The 20,747-nt window shown below is 54.8% G+C and overlaps 1 protein-coding gene across 2 annotated transcripts in view; it reads right to left on the reverse strand.

The window, feature by feature from the left end:
- Window positions 1-18,443, reverse strand: part of MLPH (melanophilin) — a 52,683-nt gene extending 34,240 nt beyond the window's left edge. For both annotated transcript variants that reach the window (XR_335062.3, XM_006151965.3), the window contains exons 1-2: window positions 18,285-18,443; window positions 10,935-11,066 (exon numbers count right to left, since the gene is read on the reverse strand). Coding sequence is in view for 1 of the 2 variants with exons in the window: in XM_006151965.3 (XP_006152027.1) it covers window positions 10,935-11,044 (110 nt within the window). In the remaining variant the exon portion in view is untranslated. The remainder of the gene's footprint in view (window positions 1-10,934; window positions 11,067-18,284) is intronic.
- Between the last annotated feature and the right edge of the window lie 2,304 nt (window positions 18,444-20,747).

Consider the following 20,747-nt stretch of genomic DNA (forward strand, 5'->3'; position numbering starts at 1 on the left):
AAAAAACTCCCAAAAAAAAAAAAAAAAAAAAAAAAAAAAAAGAAATTTGCCTTTTCTTTCTCTTCTCTTTTGATACCTGCACCAAGGTGCCATGGCAGTGGGGGGGCTTCTAGCCTTTACCCCGATTCAGGGCCCTGGTCCCAGTCTGTACCAGCAGCACAGAAGGAAAGAAACAGTGAGGCAGTGACAGCTTTGACCTCACGCACCTTCCCTGTGCTCTGCGTGATGAAGCGGCAAGGTGGCACCCGCACGCTGAGTACGACGCATGTTCTGACGGCCGGAATCGGGCGGCTGCTTATCTTATTATTATTATTTATGATCGTAATTTTTATTTTCGTTTCAGCAGCTGTTTAAATTGCAACCTTTTTCCATGACATGCCATTTGCACTTGAAGAACGAGGAGACCAAGGGTTGTGACTTGGTGTTTACCGGGTATTTTTTTCAAAAAGGAACAAAGTGAGCCTGTCACTTCAAGGACAAGAAGTGACCGTCTTTATTGCCAGTGACAAAATTCAAGCTTTTAAGCACAAAGTACAGTTCTGGAAAACTCATCTTTGCTACAAGCTTGTCAGTTTCAAACACTCAGGGTCTCTGCTGAGATCACCAGGGAGCAGTGGAAGTGACTTTATTTTTCTTTTTAAAAATAATTATTTAATTTTATTTATTCATTCATTTATTTTAATTTGACCACACACACACACACACATACACACACACACACACACACACACACACACACACACACAGAAAGGGGAAGCGAGAAAGCAAGCCACCAGATCCAAGACTCGAACCATGGTCGACCATGTGGGAGTGTCCAGCGCCTTAACCACCATGCCACCTGCTGGTCTCCCTAGTTATGCATAATGAAGTGTACAAGTGTGTGACCACCTGGGACCCTCTGGGAGGTCTGCGCACTTGGGAGAACCCTGGCTGTCAGAATGATAAGCACAGTGTTGCGAAAATCTGCCCTGTTCCAAGGGCCATGCTGGGAACCGGCTTCAACGCTGCAGAAGGAAGGCATCCGAGCCCACACCGCGATGCACCGTGAAGAGGTGCCAATTGCTGGGTTTCCACCTCGTAACAAAATATAATGTCCATAATCACCTCAAAAGGCTTTTAAAATAATCTTCCTTTGCCAACCGCATGCCTGTACGAGACAAGATTTTCTTCAACTACTTCTCTGCCCAGCAACCTGCTACAGCACACCGAAAGCAGAAGCAAGATGGGAATTCCTTTATTACCTTGAACGTTAAAGGGGCTTTCAGAGCAAAGAATGAAGTCACTCCTCTTCTTGGCCAGGGCTTTGTTTTTTAAAATTGTTGCTTTGCATCAGTAACTGTGAAATGGTTCTGTGTGCTATTTATGTCAACATGTAAGGGTTAGGGTTATTTTAACTCAGTGAATGAATAAATACCTGTAACCTCCTAGTTTTAATTTCTGATATGGTGGCCACTGTTGGAGGTGCTCAGTAATTTAAGTCTCTAAAAGGAGTGACCAGCAGATGTTCTAATGGTCATGTGGCTGGACTCCCACGTAGTCTACTGCGGTTCACGTCCTGAACCCTGCGGCTTAAGATCGCACCAGGCACATGGGCGTGCGTGCCCAAACTCCAGAGCGGAGAATGGAGGAGAGGGGATTATGGCGTGGCCATTCCCCCTGGGGTGTGATTTCTTGCTTTCTGTCTTTCTCTCTGTTTCTCTGGTGAGTGCATACATGCAATAGCAAAAATCTCTCTCTCTCTTAAAAAAAAAGGAGAAGAACATAAGAGGATCTCGAGAGCAAAGCGGATTCCAAGGTCAAGCTTGCTCTCTCCCTCCCAGCACCTGGGGAAAGGGAGGGACAAGGTGGAAGGAGGAGGGAAGCTGTTCACTGCTCAGGCCAGCAGAGGGCGCGACTCCTGGAGCAGCGCCTGGAGCAGGATGGTGGAGCAACCTGAAGGGGTGTGATCTGCAGCCCAGGGGACACTCACATCTCGAGCTGTAACTGGTGGGGCAGAACGGAGTTGGGGACGTTTCTGCCAAGGAAGGCACTGTGTCCTCTGAGGACAAGGTGAAGGTTGTAAAGAAAACCCTTCCAGGACAGAGAAGGGAAGGGGGACGCTGCTAGAAGATGGGGTGTGGGAGGTCGAGGAGGGTGGAGGCAGGGTGAGGGGTCAGGCCCTGTGCCCTTGCTCTGCCCCTTGGGTGGAGTCCAGAAGAGGCAGAGAGGCGGGCCGGGACCACAGCCTTCCTGTAGACACTGCATGGGAGGCTCAGGCTGTGGCCACAGCTGCCACTGCTCGGTGGAGTGAGCGAGGGACGAGCCCAGCCAGTGCTCCCCATGGCTGAGTCGGGGCTGAGGGACGGGGAGCCAGCACCCCTGCCTTCTTAGACCAGAGCTGAGTGACCAGGGGCTGGGGAGAGTCTCGGGCTGGGTGAGGAGGCCACGGCAGGTGGGTACGGCCAGGGTCAGGGTCTCAGACTCCTGCTGTCCATGCCCACACCTGCCAGGACTGTTTGCACACGAGCCTAAGGGCCCTCTCCTGGGAGCAGGGCTGACCCTCTGCTCTGCATCCAGCACCAGTAGGTAGCGTCCAGACCCCATCGTCTCTGTCACCACGAGGGCCACGAGCCCCTCCCGCCTGGCCCAGGACTGGCCCGGATGAAGGCAGGGTGATGAGGGGGACCCTGGAGAGATGACGCTGCCCTTAGTGAGCACAGTCTGGGAGAGCAGACCCTGCCAGATGAAGCTTTCTCCCCGCTGCAGGGCTGGGGACTCCTGGGTAAGGTCAGGCCGGAGGTAAATCTGCATTTTCTTTGCATAGCTCAGTGGGGCGTGAGACAGGAAACTCTCCCAGAGAGAGAGAGACGAAAGTGTCGGACTTCCAGGTCAGAAGGGTCGCTGGATGGCAGGTGGCAGTGTACAGGCTGACAGAGCCACTTAGTGACCAGGGAGCAAGACTGCTGTCAGCCTGCAGCCCAGCTGGGGAAGGTGGGCCCAGTGAGCAGGGCAGGTAGGACCCCTCCCCCCACAGTGAGCAGGGCAGGTGGGCCCAGTGGGCAGGGCAGGTGGACCCCCCACACACAGTGGGCAGGGCAGGTGGGCCCAGTGGGCTGGGCAGAACAGGCAGGGCAGAGGGCCCCCAGCAGGTGGGCGAGGCAGGTGACCCCCAGTGTGGCAGGGCAGGTGGCACTCTGCAGGTGGGGCAGGATAGGGCAGACAGGGCAGAGGACCCTAAGCGGGCGAGGCAGGCTGGCCTGCGGCCCCTCTGCAAGGTTGAGCCTCCAAGCAGTGGGGGCAGATCTGTCTCCTGCTGCTGTAACAGATTTCTACAAAGCCCCTGGCCTGTAACAACAGATTTCTTGTTTTCTGTTCTGGCGGTCAGGGGTCCCACACAGGGTTTGCTGTGCTAACATCAAGGTGTTGGCAGGACTTGGCCCTTTGGACAATCCAGAAGAATCTGCCCTCCACACTTCCCAACTTCTAGAAGGCTCCTGGCCTTCCTCCACCTTCTGAGCGCTCAGTGGCAGGTTCCCTCTTCGCACAGTTCTGACTCCCCTGCTTACCCGCCTCCGCTTCCTCCCACTCAGCAGGTCTCCGTGATGGCCCTGGGCCCACCCAGGTAACCCAGGATCGTCTCCCCAAGTTCGAGTCTGCAAAGGCAGGAATAGACTCAGTTTCTCCTCGACTCTCACTCGCCCGTCAGTACAGAAGACTTCGGTGACAGAGGTGGGAGGTCCCTACACACAAAGAACACGGCTGGAGTCCTCCGACCCATGACGTTAAAATGACATATATATTTTTAGGGGGCATCTGTACTCGCTGGAGAGAGAGAAAGTGAGGAAGCACCTGGCCCCCACGGGGACCGGGCACATTGCAATCTTTTCTCCTCCATTTCGCCCTCCTTTGGGGGTTTTGGGCACACACATGTGTGTGGCATGTTTCCTAAGCGGCCGGGCTGGACTTGACCTGCCTCGTCGGCCATGTGGGATCCAGCTGCCTCGAACATCTCCCCACCTGGCTGTCCCCACCAATTTTGTCATGTTGAAGAGTTCATGCACGTGGACATAGGAGAGGGTGAGAGAGGGAGGGGCGGGAGCAGAGAGACCACGCGGGGATCCTCTTTCTCTGGCCCTCCGGCTCCGCAGGGCCTGGGGCACCTGCACACACCTGGTGTGTTTTCAAGGCAAGCCGGGACCCTAATCTGTGGTCAGCCGCGCGGCTCCCGGCACTGCGACCCGGTTCACCACGAACTGCACCACGAGGCTGGGTGCCAGTTGGGTTCGGATGAGCCTTGGAGACAGTGGGTCCCGCGGGTTGAGGGCTGAGTGTCACTTCAAACACAGGCCGGGAAAGAAGCCGTTCAGAGCAGTGTGTGGAACGCCGGGTCATTTAAAGCATAAAGCGTGAGTGAGGCACAAGCCGGAGACTCCGCCACCCCTTGAGTAGTGCGAACCCCCGGGGGGAAAGGAGGTTCCCGGCGTGTCCCGGCCCCTCTTCACCCCAGGGTCCCGAAACCCAGGGCGGGAAGACGAAGCTGGAGTGGGCAGTGCCTGCAGTGTTCTGGACAGGCCAGTGAGTCCTCCGCACACGGCTGTTAAAGCGGCCTACACGGCAGCCATTGGCGGTGCACTTTGGGGCCCCCAGAGGTCCGTGTCACTCAGGTCAGTCACCCTAAACCCAGGCTCAAATGACCCCACCAAGGTCACTCCCATACTCAGCCTTCTGGTAGGCTGGTGGGCGAGCCCAGGCCTTGGAGCCCAGGCCAGCCACGGTAAGTTCGGGCCGGCCTGCCCGTAGGCTCAGGGTCAGCTGGAGCTCTTGCAGACCTCAGAGGACACGCGCCTGAGTTTGCTGGCTCATAGTCAGGGAGTTCGCCGGGGACACAAGTGAGGAACGCGGAGGGCTGCTACCGGGAAGAGCTCCTCCCACCCTCTCCCCTGCCCGGAGCTGGGGTGGGGCTGTTACGTATTGAATGTACAGGCAGCCAAAGAGCAGTTGCGTGGGTCTGAAGTTCCAGCGACACAAACGCACTGCAGGAATGGGAACTTGCTCAAGTTCTTAGAGGTTCTCCAAAGTGTGAGGCCAAGATGGTGATGCGCATGACAAAGAGGAAGCCGCGCGTAGGGAGGGCCACTGAGAGGGAGACCAGGGAGATCTCGACAAGGATCTTTGCCCACGCGCATCTCCAGCGCTACCCAGCAGCTGGCTTCCTGTTTCCGCCCGCTGCTCAGCCGTGGCCTTGGCCCTCTGTGGGGCTGAGTGGCCCAGCTAAGCGGACTTCACATTGGTGACTATCTTGGCTGTTTTCAAGGCCAGCTGTGGTTTGCCCACACCTCGCCCTGGGTGAGCCTACGCAGATCACCTGAGGGATCTCGTCTGTTTGCAGAGACGGCGAAGCCACCTCGCCCTGTTTGTCTTTCGGGGGTAGGGTGAGCAGGCCTGCTGTTTGACTTGTGGGCTGTGCCCTTTAGAACAGGGTGTTCCTGTAGGTGAGCTTCAGTTTCTCCCCAAGGGCGTGAGTCACCCAAGTCAGGCCATATGTGCCACGTCCTTCTTGACCTTCGACAATGTCCAGACTGTCTAGCACCATCACCACAGCCGGGGGCTCACCCCTAATGCAGAAAGCAGCTGCCAAGAGGGCTTTAAATAAACACCATCAAAGGCAGGTGGGGGGATCAAGGAAGGAAGGCTCTAGGAAGTTCTAGAAAGTCAGGGCTGAGTCCAGCTCCCTTTGCTCAGCCCAGGTGGATCAGGCCCAGGACAGGTGGGCACCCAGGTGTTCTGGACTTCTTTGGGGAGGACTATTGATTGGCTGTTCTTTCAAGAAGGTTTACTTTTTGTTCTGCCTAAGACGAAAAAAAATGACACGTAGGGTTCGTTCTGTACTTAAAACCTTCTGCACGCCCCAGCGGCGTGGATTAGTGTGGAACACGGGCAGTGAGGGGCACTTCGAGAAACACTTCTGTGGAACTCACTCTCTGCCTAGACGGAAGACAAGGGTCAAAGAAACTCTGATGCAAACATCACGGGGTTGTAACCGGCCAACGCACACGGAACTTCTATAAAATCAAACAACCAGCTTTCTTCTACAAATACACCTTAGAGGAAAAAGAGAAGAAAAAAGATCTTACAGATTAGGACACCTAAAAGACACAGCAATCGACTGTAAGGGATGGACAGACCTGCGTGGAGACGTGGCAAGTCTGAACACAGACTGCGTGTGTATATAAACATGTATGCTATATACAGTAACATATATGTAATATATACATACGTGTACACATTGGGCTGTTGGGAATGTCATGATGTATTTTTTCTATGCAAAAATGTGTCAGGACTTTTCTGACAACCCAATTATATATGATAAACATAAATACACATTATTATGTGCATTATATGTAGTTATATTAATATATATTGAAGTTTAGTTATTTCTTCCATAAGCAAGAGAGACAAAGAGAAAGGGGGAGAGAGAGAGAGAGAGCCCAGCAGGTCCGGACGCTCGGCCCAGCTCGGCTTCAGCCAGCCAAGGGTCAAGGGCCAGCGAGGCTCAGTGAACTCAGGGTCTCAGGACACGAACCCGGGACCTTCTCACGCAGGTCACCCTTGCAGACTGTAGTGCTTTACCGTGGGACTTCCATCTGACCCCCACACATTGGATATTTGACACTAAGAAATTGTTGCTCCCCTCAAGTCTATAAAGCTACTATATGTAAATTAGAAGTTACAATACAAATTAATACGTAAAAGTGAAATTGTTCCTTCTCTTACTTGTGAGGAGTTCTGCCGGGGGAGGAAGCGGAGAAGAACCGCACTTCAAATTGAACCCAGCAGGACGCCCCCGCCCAGACATGGGTCACGGTCGGCTGGGCACCCGGCCTCGTCCTGTCTCCTCAGCTCTAACGGGAGTAAACTCGGCCACATCACAGGGTAATCTGAGGCTGGTGAGCCCCACCTGACCTTGGCTAGGGTGGGTTCAAGGACAGCGCCAGAACAGCTGCGTGGTCGGGGTGGCGAGGGCGGCAGCTCGCACAAGAGCGCCTGCGGGGAGGCTGATGCCAGGGAGGAATGTCGTCCGTGGTCGGCCGAGCGCTCTGGAGAGACCACGCAGTGGGCAGGGGTGAGGTCCCACGTGCCACAGCGAGCATAAACGCCGTGGCAATTCCCGAGGGATTACGTGAGCAGGGTAGGACACGACGGGGTCCTGTGGGTGAGAGGTGACTCGGGCCGTAGGAGAACAGACAGCAGGGCAGTGAGGACAGGAGGGAGACGAGAGGGCAGGGGGGAATGACTAGGAAAGGGCAGTGTGGGGTGATGGGGCTGGCACCGGGGTGGTGAGCAGCAGTTGCATTCAAGGCATTTTGATGGTCAAGGAATGGGATGTCCTGTTACATGGAGCGTGGCTGAGAGGAAAGGGGGGACAGGCCGGCTCTCGGGACCTTGACCATGGCGACTGCTGAGATGACAGGATGAGGGGGGGCCTGGGCGGTGAAGGGGCATCAGGATATCTGCATTGGACTTGGAGTCGGAGGCCGACCGGATGGCCCAGCCAGGGTGCTGAGCAGGCATCTATCAGTCAGATATTCAGGGGAGAGGCCTCACCGTGAACGGACTCCGTCCCTGGGCCTGCACCGTCTAGCCGCCAGCCACACAGCCTACTACAGTGCGTAGTAAGAGACAGTAACACTTAGAATGTGGCTCCTGGACTGCATGGGCCACGCTGCCAGTGTGGACGGCTCGTGGCTGCCATCGCTTGGCAGAAAACCCTTGCCTGCATGGCGCTGGCCCAGCGGGCACTTAAAACACGGGGCTGAGGCCAGCAGGTGGCGTAGTGGTTAAGGTGCTGGACGCCCACATGGCTGGCCGTGGGGAGAGTCCTGGACCTGGCAGCTTTAAACTCATGCTAGGCGTGTGTGTGCCCCAAGTTCTGAGGGGCAGGTGGAGGAGAAGGGACTGTGACATGGCCACCCCCCGGAGGGTGATTTCTCGTTCTCTCTCTCTGTTTCTCTCTGTCTCTCTGGTGAGTGCATATGACCTATTACAAAAATCTTCCTTTAAAAATAAAACAAAGAACGGAACAAAACACAGGGCTAGGCATGGTCACTTGAGCAGTGAGTGTCTCTAGAAGGGAGAAGCTGAGGTGAGGGCTCTGGACCCCCCAGAAGTGAATATGTAAGAAGTTGAGAATTCAGCAAAGGAGATGCAGACGATGCAGAGAACGCCCCTTGGGGTGCTGGGGCAGCCAGGCAGTGGTGCAGTGGTAACAACTACGCCCCAAGGAAAGGTCCTGGGTTCGTGTCCTGGGGCCTCCCTGAGCATGCTGGGAAAGCGTGGCCTGGGATCCAGGCCGGATGGGACTGGAGACTGCCCGTGGAGTGAGGGCCCTACTGGGGTGCCCAACTCTCTTTCTTTCCTCTTTTTCTGTATCTTTCTGATGGAAGAAATAAATAAACTAGACAAAATCAAAATAAAACAAAACAAAACCAGGAAAAAACCCACACAGGTGCAGAGAATGACACCCAGAAGGGCTCAGTGGACATTGAGTCTGAGATTACTATTAGATTTTCTTCATGTATGGTCTAAAACATAAAATGAGATAAAGCTGCGTTTTCTGATCTCTGCTCATGAGCTGTTCATATCAAGCCGTTCTATGGCATTATTTTTAATGGTGCTGAGTAATCTTTTGTCAGACCTACTGTTAAATTTGGCATTTAACCAAAGCTTGGGACTGGGGACATTGGTGTCTCTCTAGTTCTTCCCCTCCCCACCATTTTTATTTTTTTTAAAGAGAGAGAAATTTTTGCTACACATTCACTGGAGAGAGAGAGAGATAGAGAGAGAAAGTGAGAAATCACCCTCTAAATCTCTTCTCATCCATCCTCCTCTCAGGATTTTGGGCACGCATGCATACATGCCTGTTGTAATTTTCAAGCTACCAGGTCCGGGACTTGAACTGTGGTCAGCCATGTGGGAGTCCAGTGCCTTAGCTGCTACTCCATTTGCAGCCCTGTTTCTTCCTTCTTACGACCGTTGCCTGATTCTTTCCTTGGGATGACTTTTAGCAGAGGACCTGCTGGCTCAGAGGATGGGTATGCTCTTAAGTCAGCCCAGGAGAGATTCCCCACGGACGGGGTCCTTCGCTGCAGGTCTCCATGACCGAGTGTCTTCAGCGCAGCCTGGAGGAGGGTGGGCCTGACCAGGGAGCAGAGGCCGAGGTGTCGTGGGGACAGGGTACTGGCCACACAGGTCTCACAGTTACATGGCTTCGTTCTTCTGGCACATCGGGGATCTGGCCAGCACAGGCGGCTCTGGCGTTGACAGAGGAGAAATCAAAGATGCAGGTCTGACCCTCTTGGAAAAGGTACAGGTGTCACCGGCAGAGCTGCCTGGTCCCTGCCACAGAGACTGAAGCACACGTCTGAGCACAACACAACACGCAACCGTTGGACGCATCCCCCTGTTCATGCCGTGAGCCCTGAAAGCAGCCCGTGCTTCGCTCGGTTCTTCTGAACTGGGTTCTTGGGGAGCCAGCTGGCAGCGTGCTGGCCCTGGGCAGCTCTGCTCCTGGCAAGCCGGCCCTGGGTCCACGCGTGTACAGCTGACGCACGCTGAGAATGGTGGCGTCCTTCCAAGGTAGGGCCCTGGGCTACTCCCAGAATGCACCAGCTTCTTCCCGCCGTCATGGTGCTCCTCCTCCTGGAACAGTCCTTGAGGCTACTTCAGTCACCTCTTCGAATCTGCCCAATGCTTCCTTCTCGCCAGGCCCGGAGAAGACCAGACCGGCCCAGGAGGTAAACGAATGTTAGAGGTCTGGGGGAGAAAGCCGCGGGAGGAGGTGATAATATGAGGAGCGGCTTCTGCTCAGGCAGTGGGGGCGGCCAGGGAGCTGCTGGAGTCACCATGGTGAGGACGGGGGCCACCTAACACTGGATGCTGTCAGAATCAAACGAAGCTGTTGGCGTCACCTTGTGCTAAGCCTGACTAAACGGAGCTGGGGACGGGTGATTCTCAGGTTGTGCACCTGACACCGAGAACTGCTGCAGAAGTCGCCAGAACCACAGCCATGTGAAGCGAGTATTCCTGCAAGGGTCTCTGTCCAGACAGGGCCCGTCCAACCTCGGACAGACATCCCCTTTTCGTCCTGGTAACCGAGGGTATAGCTGGGCCCTCCTCGCTCTTCTCTATAAGCCTCGTCTTCCCTTACACTGCACATGGCTGTGGCCATGAAGGCGGCGAGCACCACCGGGCTCCTTCCGCGTCATGAGGCGTGTGGAGAGCACCCTCCTGTCTGCTGCTGAGAGGTCGATGCACTGCTGAGAAGAAGGTGGAAGGCCGGCCTTTGTCCCGAGGCCCTTCAACGCCAGCATCAATGGTGTTTCAGAATGGCCTCGAGGCCGCCATGTTTCTCACTCTAGTTCTCTTTCTTCTTTAAGCATGTGTCCATGCAGCAGCCGGTTTCGGGCTGTCATGCTGGAAGCTGGCCCACGGTGATATAAAACTCTTCAGAGAACAACTTTCCAGTTTAGAAAGTCAGGTCCCTCATTTCATTTAATTTATTTTAAAAAAAGAATTATATATTTAATTTAATTTATTATTATTATTACTATTTCAAAATTTTGCTGTAGGGCACATGTGCTCACCAGAGAGACGCAGAGAGACAGAGCAGAGAGAGAGAAAGTGAGAAAGCAAGTCACCTGGTCCAGGATTCGAATTGATATCAGTCATGTGGGAGTCCAGGGCCTTAACTACCATGCCACCTGCTGGCCCTGAGGTTCCCTTCTCTATTAAGAGCCAACCAAGACCAGAAAGCAGACCTTTTCCCCAGACCACTCCTTCCCGTCCGGCGCATCACCTGACTGTTAGCACCCAGAACGCCCGAGGCCATGGCCCCTCGGGCAGACCCCAGGTCGCAGGGCTCTGGGGGCTCAGCAGGCTCAGTGTGACTCACTTACTCTAGTCTTTCTTCTTCTTTTCTCCTAAGATCGAAGTCCCGCTGGACCACTTCCCAGACGTGCTTCGCCTCTTCATCGGTGAGCTTGGACAGATCCAGTTTCTTCCCCATCTCTGCTCCTCGTCAGGGGCACCTACAAGACCACAGGGTGACAGCCATCAGTCTCAGGAAGCCTACGATGGCGACAACGTACAAAGGGGAGGCAGGACAGAAAGCAGCAGGTTGCTAGGTGACCGCGCAGGGCGTCCGTCTGTCTGTGGGTTAAGTAGTTTCCTAACCAGGCAAATGGTCTGGAAACTTGGGTAATTTGATGAATTTAATCGATTCTTTGTGCAAAATCTCCCCACTCAAATTTTTAAAAAAATGACATTTTCTAGAGGGTGCGTGTATTTAACAGAGGTGGGGCACCTCCAGTGGGGTGTGGCCATGCTGCAATCCCTTCTCTTCCATATTGCTGTTCTTCGGGGATTTGGGACACATGCACTCACACATACCACTGACCTGCTTTTTAGGCTACTGGGTCCAAGACTTGAACCATGTGTTTTCCCAGGTGGGATCCAGCTCCCTTAACTACTAGGCCATGGTGCTGGCCCTCCACACTCGAATTTTAAAAGGGACCTGCTTTTCACACTCTCTCCTCACTCCCTTTCTGCTATGAGATAAATGTCCTGTGATTTTACCATCAAGTGACACACTCCCCTCGCTGCCTGAGTTGGGAATACCAAGATGTCTCTCGGGAACCGACTGTCCCTGAGGCTCCTTGTCTCAGAGCTCACCCTGGGGACTCAGAGAACAGAACAGAAAGGGAAACCCCATGTCCGGTTCGGTGTGCTCAGAGCCTCCTGTGCACCCCCAGGGCCCCTTGTGCACCCCCAGGACCCCCTGTGCACCCTCAGGACCTCCTGTGCACCCCAGGACCCCCTGTGTATTCCCAGGACCCCCTGAGCACCCCGGGGCCCCCTCTGCACCCCCCAGGACCCCATGTGCACCCCCAGGACCCCATGTGCACCCCCATGACCTCCTGCACTGAGTAGTAAAGGTTCCACTTGGGCAGGGGCACCTGAAGACTGACTTGCCAGGTAGGAAAAGCAGGGAGACTCCGCATCGCCAAAAAGGTTTTACTGTCTTCCAGACTTGGGGGTGTTCAGGTTTTTCATGCAGTGGGTGGTTCCTAGGAGGTCACACAAGCATGATGCTTATTGCCTCCCCCGGGAGGCAACAGTGATGCCGGGTAAGGGGAGAGCCAAACACCACGGAAGAAGCAGGCGGCAAGCTATGCTTTGTGAGGAAGTTGGTGGTGGGAGGTGCCCGGTGGAGACTTTCAGCTAGCAATGCTGACAACTGGGCCTCAGCCTGAGAAACTGAGTACCAGCCCCCGAGCCCCACCATGAACGCCGCGATGCTGTGTGTCCAGGGGGTCCCTAACCAAGAAGTCAGACCTCAGATGATCTTATGCCCTTCTAAAAATTCATCAAGCCTGATCCTCATCAATACCAAAAGGACAGAGGAAGAAAAACCCAAGTGTCAGAAGCCAGATAAGCAGAACCTTAAACCTTGCTACTCAGTATGGTCTGTGGACCACAGCATTGCTGGAGCTTGTTAGAGATGCAGGTTCCCAGGTCCTGACCTAATCCTGCTGCTCAGCACCTGCAATTGTGTACATGAGAGCTTGCTGAGGCTGCTGGACCTCAGGTCCTTCTGATAGCCAAGCCCTGGGGGGTAGCTCACTCATCTGGATAGGGGGGCAAGTCATAGGCAGTCCTGGTCTGGATATTTATGAGGTGGTGTGAGACAGGGCATTGATGGCCACAGTGGCACTGATCAAAGCATAACAGACACTCTGATCGGCTTTTCATTCACAGTTGTTACACAGGAGGCTGGACAGTGGCGCAGTGGTAAAATGCAATGCTCTGTAAGGCTGACCTACATGGGAGGTTTCTGGGCTTGTGTCTACAGACCTCTCTGAGTACATTGGGCACATGTGTGCCCGTGAACCAGGGTTGTCTGAAGCTGGGGAGGTAGATAGCTGTTTAAAGAGTAGTTGTGGGGACCAGCAGTTAGTGTAATGGCTATGTCACTGAACTCCCATGTAGTCAACTGTGGTTCGAGTCCTGGACCCGGTGGCTTACACTCACACCATGTGCATGCATGCCCAAGATCTTGAGAGGAGAATGGAGGAGAAGGGATTGTGGCATGGCCATCCCCCCTGGGGGGTGATTTCTTGCTTTCTGTCTCTCTGTCTCTCTCTTTCTGATGCGTGCACATGCCCTATAGCAAAAACCTCTACAAAAAAAAAAAAAGTTGTGGATGCCGTTTCTCTAATTTTTGCTTGTGGAATAAATAAATACATTTAAAGCACTATAATAGAGATATTATGCAGAGTTCATGGCTCAAACTGATGTGGACATTACTACTGGGTATAAAACTAGAGACATTACAATACCAGGTAGGACCTCACCTCCCAGTGCCATGCTCACTGAGTACACTGAAAAGCTCTGCTTACCCTCACAAAGAACCCTCCTGACCATCCCATGGCTTCCACTCTGTCTTCACTCTCTTTTCCAATCCTTCCATCTCAGTAATGTATGTGCACTTCTTCACATTCAGAGATGTCACATTAGTTCCTGTTAGGGTCCATGAAAACAACTACTCTATTCCCTGGTACACAGCCAGCTCTCCTTTGAGCCCTCAGCTCACTATTCTGCAGCAGGTCACAGGGTCCCTGGGCCTGAGGACACTGCTGCTACCCCCAGATCTGTTCTGCCCCAGTGACTGAGGCTCTGGGGAAGATTTTGTCTGGATAACTGGAAGTTCTGGTATGGGCCACTGAAAGTCTGAAGCCACTGTGTGACTTCAGCAAGTCTTCATTAAGCCTGTTTAATGAGGAACATCAGAGAAGGGGCCCAATTTGTCTGCTTTTAGTGAGAGTACTTTAAAACCAGCTAACAGACTCAGTTTTGCCTCATAATTCTGAGAAGTACCCTGTTCAGTGCCACAGATCATTCAACGTATTCACTGTGGAGATGAAAATAGACCTTGGTCTGTGGAGAAATGCACTTTCCTTTTGCTGTACAAGAGGTTAATTATGAAGAGTGATATTTCCTGTGCAGCAATCAGATATTATTTACAAAGAAAATTTCTTTAGAGCCCTCATAGTTGCCAATTAAAATATTCCCTGGACTGTGCTTTAAAATTGTGAAGAAGACTTTCTTAAATATTTCACACTGCCCCCTCAGTATGTTCAAAGATAAAACATTGATCGTCAGAGAAACAGTGAGGTATGTGAGGACATTCAAAGTCTGCATTTATAATTTTAGATTCTGGATAAGAAAACGTTTACACTAATCTTACCCTGGATACTCTCCAAGGGCATAAGGTTTTCTGCTTCTTTTTTTTTCTTTCTTTCCTTTTCTTCCTTTCTTTTCTTTTTCTTTCTTTCTTTATTTTTTTTTAACAAAACGCTATTATTTGATGGATGACTGGGGCTTATTCATTTTTATTTTTCATTATTTTTCAAAAGAAATAAAAGAAGAACTCACTGCAAGTCTATTTTCAGAATGGATGAAACAGCGTGACCATCAGCTGAGGAGTTGTCAGTCTCCCTCTCCTCTAAGAGGAAAAGTCAAAATTGCAGGCCTCCTCATTTGAGAAATGTAAACCCAGAGGGAGAAAGACCAAACAGAAGGGTGCCATTCACTTCCCTTCAGCAAGCCTAGCTTTCTTGGGGTCTAATCAGTGACTCATCAGTCTCAGCGTTTGAACTGATGTCCTAGAGGCTTCTCAGAGGGCGTCTTCTTGCCAAGGCTGTTTCCTCTCCTTTGGGTCCTGCCCCCACTAAGGGTGGTTACTGCTGTCTATGAAAATGGCACAGACAACTGAAGCCCAGGAGATGGAGCGCGTGGGGGCAGGGAGCGTGCTGGGCCAGGAGTATCCGGGCTCTGGTGGTGAGGGCTCCCTGCCTGGAAGGGGCACGGGAGAGGCCCAGGCAGTCACGGGAAGCTGAGCTGGTCTAGAGCAAGGCTGGGGTGGAAACATGCTGAGGATGCTGGGAAACTGACAGGCAGAGGGAGACCGCCCCGTCTGCCTCTATGGGAAACTGATTGTGCTTAGTGCAGTCTCGGAGGGTCTGGTACACAGCTTGAGTCCAAGATGGGTCCACCATGGTCTGCTTAGAAGAGATGGAGCGTGGCAATATGGACGTGAGAATAGGCGCCTCTGACGTGGCTCCCCAGGGGCAGGCCTGGCGTATCATGGTCAGAGGTCACCGGGAACCCTCTCCTCTGGTGCTCAGCAGGTGCAGGGCGAGGAGGGGAGGGGACAGGGCATTTCCAGATTTCGAGTTGGGCCCCTCTGATGTGGTGCAGGGAAAGTCGGCCCGGGCATGCCTCCCAGGGCAGCAGGTTCCCGGATGGTCCACGGCTACATGGACCGCAGCACAGAGGACTTTCCCTCTAAGTGAATTAGGCAAGGCGAGGCTCGGAGCTTTTTAAAGCCTATCTCTGAAAAATATTCTAGAAATAGTCTCAAGTCAGCTGGAGGGTATGTTTGACTTCAGCATGTAAAATTCACAAAACAAGAGTCACTGCATCTGGGGGTGTCACCACCCCACTTTGGCTCCCCACAGACCAGCACCCTGAGGGGGACACTTGCAGTGTGGTGAAGGGACAGCCGCCGGACAGGGAAGGCACAGCCTGCAGCACAGCGGCCCTTCCCCACACCGGGCTCTAGTCTCTCCCCAGGGCCCTGATCTGGGCCAGGATGCTCCCTCCCCAGGGCCCTGCTCTGGGCCAGGATGCTCCCTCCCCAGGGCCCTGCTCTGGGCCAGGATGCTCCCTCCCCAGGGCCCTGCTCTGGGCCAGGATGCTCCCTCCCCAGGGCCCTGCTCTGGGCCAGGATGCTCCCTCCCCAGGGCCCTGCTCTAGGCCAGGATGCTCCCTTCCCGGGGCCCTGCTCTGGGCCAGGATCCCTGGTTCTGCCCACAGCAGTCAAAGGAACTTGGGGGTGGAAAAAGGGTTGGACCACAGAGACCCACGTCTCTGCCCGCCTCGCCCTTGGGGTGGGGATGCCCTCCTGCGGTGTGTGTCTCTGGCAGACCCCTCCCTCTGAGCCTTGTTCCACTTCTGCGTGGATAACTCCTAGTCACGAGGCCCCTGAACAAACATGACGGTGCCCCAGGCCTGCACAGATGATCGCAGGTACTGGCTGAGGCTGTCGGGCCCCAGGCGTTTAATGTCATCCCGGGGAAGGGCCGGCTGGGAGGTTAGCATGCGGGCAGCAGCTGGGCTGCCTGTCAGGCTGATTTTCAGTGAGCTGTCCTCTTCACTTTTTAACGATTCGAGTTCGGTTTGGGAAACCAGGGTGGAGGCTCCTCCCGGGTGAGGACATGGACTCACCAACTCTTGGCCCAGCCTCTCAGGTGCACAGGGACAATAGTGATTGTGTGCAGCTACCCGCCTGACCACCCGGAAACTGGACAGCCAGACCAAGTTCTCGTCAGGCACCCGGACCACAGCGCAGGGGCCCAGGTGTGCCACGTGTGAGGCACTTGCCAAGGGCGGTGAGGGCACGCTGCCGAGCAAGGGCAGAGGGGCCAGCTGCGGTGCCCTCCGCAGTGAGCCTTGGTGGCTGCGTCCCCCCCGCTGTCCCAGAGCCCAGAGCTGGCCTGCAGGAGCGAGCCGTCTGTGGGACTGACTTGCCCTGGCAACAGCAATCAGCACTTCCCACCCGAAGGGCGCCCTCCTCCCTGCAGGCACCCCGGGCACCTCGTGGGCAGAGTCTGCAGCCAGCTGCCAGGCCCCGGCCCGCCTGTGCTGTCTCTGCTCGCCCAGCTCCCGGGGAAGTTCCTGCTCAATGTGCCCACCCCTTGCACGGGCTCTGCCCTGCACCTGAGGCCAAGCTCTGGTCTCCGCAGGGGGGACGAGGGATAAGGGCCGACGGGCAGCTGCCAGCTGGGAAGGCTGCCCTCCTGTCTCCCCATATGCACCCTGATGCCCAGGCCGTTCCCGCCCTGTATGTTAGGGTGTCAGGGTTAAGAAGAGCAGTAATGGGGAGGGTGTAGCGGGCAGGGGGGAGGGGTGGGGAGAGGCCAACCTCCCCTGGTCACTCAGGAAAGAACAGCCCTAGATTCAGACTGGAGCACCCAAGCTGCCCCTGCACTCTCATGGAAGGCCCGAGGACACTGTTCCCGTTACCCTGCAGGAGTCTGGGCCTCTTCACCCACCAGGCCCACCAGGTCTCACGCACTCAGCTGGCTTTAGCTTTTCAGAGTCACGAGGTTGCAGTCAGTAAGACCCGAGGCCCGGCTGTGTGCGAGGCCCTGTGTAACTCCTTTACGATGACTCTCACTCACTGCTGTAGGCTCCACCATTGGCCCTAGGCTCTGGGGGGACCCTGAGGCTGAGTGAGGTCCAGAAGTGACTGGTGCTCAGATTCTGAGGAGCACAGCTCTGGAGAGTCCACCAGGGCCTTCCCAGGAAACTGTGTTCTTGTTGAGGTCCGCTGAGTCTAAGCAGCAGTGGCAGCCGGTGGGGGTCCCAGGACGGAGCCAGGCCTGGCAGGCAGGGAGCCCTGACCAGGGTGCCAGCGCTGCTGCTCAGCTGCCCACAGCCTGCGGGCCTGGCCGTCTGGCTGTGGGCGGTGCTGGCCTCTGTACCTGTGGGGGCCTTGTCCCCGTTATCACTCCAGCCCCACAGAAAGGCGTGAGCAAGAAAACCATCCCAGCACAGGAGAGAGGAGCATGGGGGTCTCAGTGCCTAGTAGGGCCCCTCGTGAGCTCGTGACTCTTGGGGTGTTTCTAAGAATATTCAGCTCTGGTTCGGGGCTTGGGACGGGGGCAATAACACCCACACACGCCCACAGACCCTCCCCACAGCCCTATGACACGGTGGGTGGGCCCAGAGAGCCGGACTGCAGATGATCCCAGTCAAACCGAGGTGTCTGGAGGCTCAGAGGAAGGCCAGGCCCCTCCTCCCCACAGAGGTCATGGGACTCTCTCAGACAGTTCCTGCACCCAGGGAGGAGAGGTTTCCCCACCAACCTTGGGACCCTGGGTGGGGGCCCAGCCTTAGTCTCCTCCGAACTCCCACAGCCTTGGTCCGGTTTGCACTGCACACGCCTGTGAAGCTTCTGAATAAAACCAGCTATTCTGTCCCAAATGTGTTGTTCCCCCTTTTCCCTCCCATCCAGAGCAGTCTGAGCTGGAGAAGCCAAGGCTTGGGGTCGGTGAGCAGTGCCCACCCCCTCGCCAGCCTGGACAGGGCCTGAAGCTGTGGGGTTTTTGCACACCAGCAGGGCTGCACACAGCCCCTCGGCCCCTCCAGAGCCCAGGCCCTCTGCTCCCTCTGTCACTCACCTGCCCTCTCAGGGGGATGCCCAGGTCCTGGCCCTGCCCTCCAGCTGCTCTCTGGGGTTGCCGTGGAAGCAGGGAGCGAGTCAGGGCGCACTGGAGCCAGGCAGGATGTCCTGGCCACGCAGGGTGCAGGGCGCAGGGGCAAGGAGGCTGGCCAGTGGACCTGCAGCACTGGGCCTCTGCTGACTAGCCTGGCAGCTGCCCAAATCACGTGGGTTCCTTCCTGCCCTGCCCTGCTGGGGGAGTGCGGGCCTCCTCAGAATGCCTGGTGAGGCCAGGCCAAGCAGAGAGCAGAAGGGAGACTTTAGGTGCCCCTGTGGAGGTGCCAGTGCTAAAGAGAAACCCATTTCAGGTTGGAAGGCGGCAGAGGGGCCGGGAAGGCAGAGCATGCAGTTGTAAGTCAGGTGACTCTGGGGAGACATTGTCGGGGTGATGCAGCCGTAGCGGCTCTGCCCTGGGTGGAAGGACCTGTTTGCTGAGTGCACCTTAGCGCGCGGTGGGGAGAATTCCCATTCTAACTCTGCAGGAAGAATGCTATTTACTCAGGCTTCGCCTGAGAGTAAGCAGGAGACTGAGGCCAGGAAGCGACTTACCTTGAGCCACTCACTCGCGACTGCAAATGAATCCAACCAGTAAGTGGGACGCTGGACCCAGGTTCCCCCCGCTGTGGAGCCCCGCAGCCCCTGACGCCTTCTCCTCTGCCTGGGGTCAGGCTGACTGCACCCAGAGGGTCTATAGCACTGGCAGCCACATCGCAGGGGTCTCACATACCAGACCACAGAGCTGGAGCCACCAGCCCAGCACTGTCCAGATCCCTGACATGGCTGAAGAAGAAATCCTAGGACATGGGACCAGCTGTTAGCATAATGGCTATGTCGTTGGACTCCCATGTAGTTGACTGTGGTTCGCGTCCCGGACCTGGTAGCTTAAAAACTCATGCCAGGCACCTGTGTGTGTGTGTGCCCAAGATCCCGAGAGGAGAATGGAGGAGAAGGGATTGTGGTGTGGCCATCCCCCCGGGGGGTGACTTCTCACTTTCTGTCTCTTTGTCTCTGTCTGTCTGATGAACGCATGCGCCCTATAGCGAAAACCTCTTAAAAAAAAGAAATCCCAGGACTCTGCACTCGGGGTCAAGGTTTGCTGGCAGATGGGAAAGCTCAAGGCTTGGGCTTGGTGGGCTGTGCCCACCCTCTCACCAGCCTGGACGGGCCTGAAGCTGTGGGGGCTTTCAGGAGCAAGCACAAGTTTCCAGTGCTATCAGAGGACTCTGCATGACGGGCCTCTGAGCTCTGCTCAGCCACATACTCTTCCAGGCCTGTGCCATCAGGGACGTAGGGGTGCTTCAGCCCAGCCCCACCAGGCCCGGCTCGTCCTTCGAATTCCTCTGGACACCAAGGGAATCAGCGTCTTGCCTCTTTCCTCCAGGGCCGGCACATCGAAGCACGTCCCTCAGTCATCTAAAAGTGAAGGAATGGAGCCAGTAGATGGCATAGCAGTTACGTTGCTGAACTGACACATGGTCAACCGTGGTTTGAGTCCTGGGCCTGGTGGCTAGAAACTCACTCCAGGCCACTGCTCCAGCGGGAGTGGGCAGCTCCGCGGGCACTGGCCAAGTGGGGCAGGGAAGCCACAATGAGCCCGGTCAGCCCGCGGGCACCTGCTCTCTGTCAGGCAGTGGGCATCGCCTGGCCCCCAGTCGCTGTGAGGAAATCAGGCACCACAGAGACAATTCTTTCCAGCTCTCCTGAGCTCCTGCAGTTCCACGGTTCCAGACCTGGGTCCAAGTGCCTGTTACCAACAATAAACAGACCACAGCCCAGAGCCTCACCCACGAATCCTCACCCTCACTATTCCTGTATCCTCATACGCACTCAGTCTCCCCTCATTCCTGTACCCTCACTGCCACCTGAACCCCAAGCCAGTGGAAGTTTCTAGCCCCATTCAGTGTCCCAACTCCACAAATCCAGGGGGCTACTTATTTCTTGGAGCCGACTTGGCCTTGCATTCTGGGCAGAAACGTCCTCTCAGACTGTGCTTTTGTGCCTTCATCTTTTTCTACCCCATGTGTTTGCAGTGACCCTCAAGCCTGTTCAAATCCCCAGTCTGGTACCTGGGTAGGTCATGGCTTAGATGCTCACAATGTAAGTGCATTTCAGGGTCTGGAAACACATGATTAGGATTTTTAGCTGCTGAAAGTTATTTATCATTTATAGTAAACACCTTTTGTAAAATGTGGTGAATAGTTAATACCAACATATTTTGGTCTTAAAAGTTGCCGAGAGTAGATTTTAAGTGTATAAAGCACACAAAAATACACATGTGATATAACACACGTGTTAATTAGCTCTGCTGTGTTATTACACAATGTGTACATATTTCACACAAGCAATACTTACAAGTTTTGTCAATTAAAAACTTGATTACTTAAATAACCTCTCCACATATAGTTTGACTCCTGGACTTGGT

This window comes from Tupaia chinensis, unplaced genomic scaffold (assembly GCF_000334495.1).
Source record: "Tupaia chinensis unplaced genomic scaffold, TupChi_1.0 Scaffold000332_1, whole genome shotgun sequence".
NCBI lineage: Eukaryota > Metazoa > Chordata > Mammalia > Scandentia > Tupaiidae > Tupaia > Tupaia belangeri.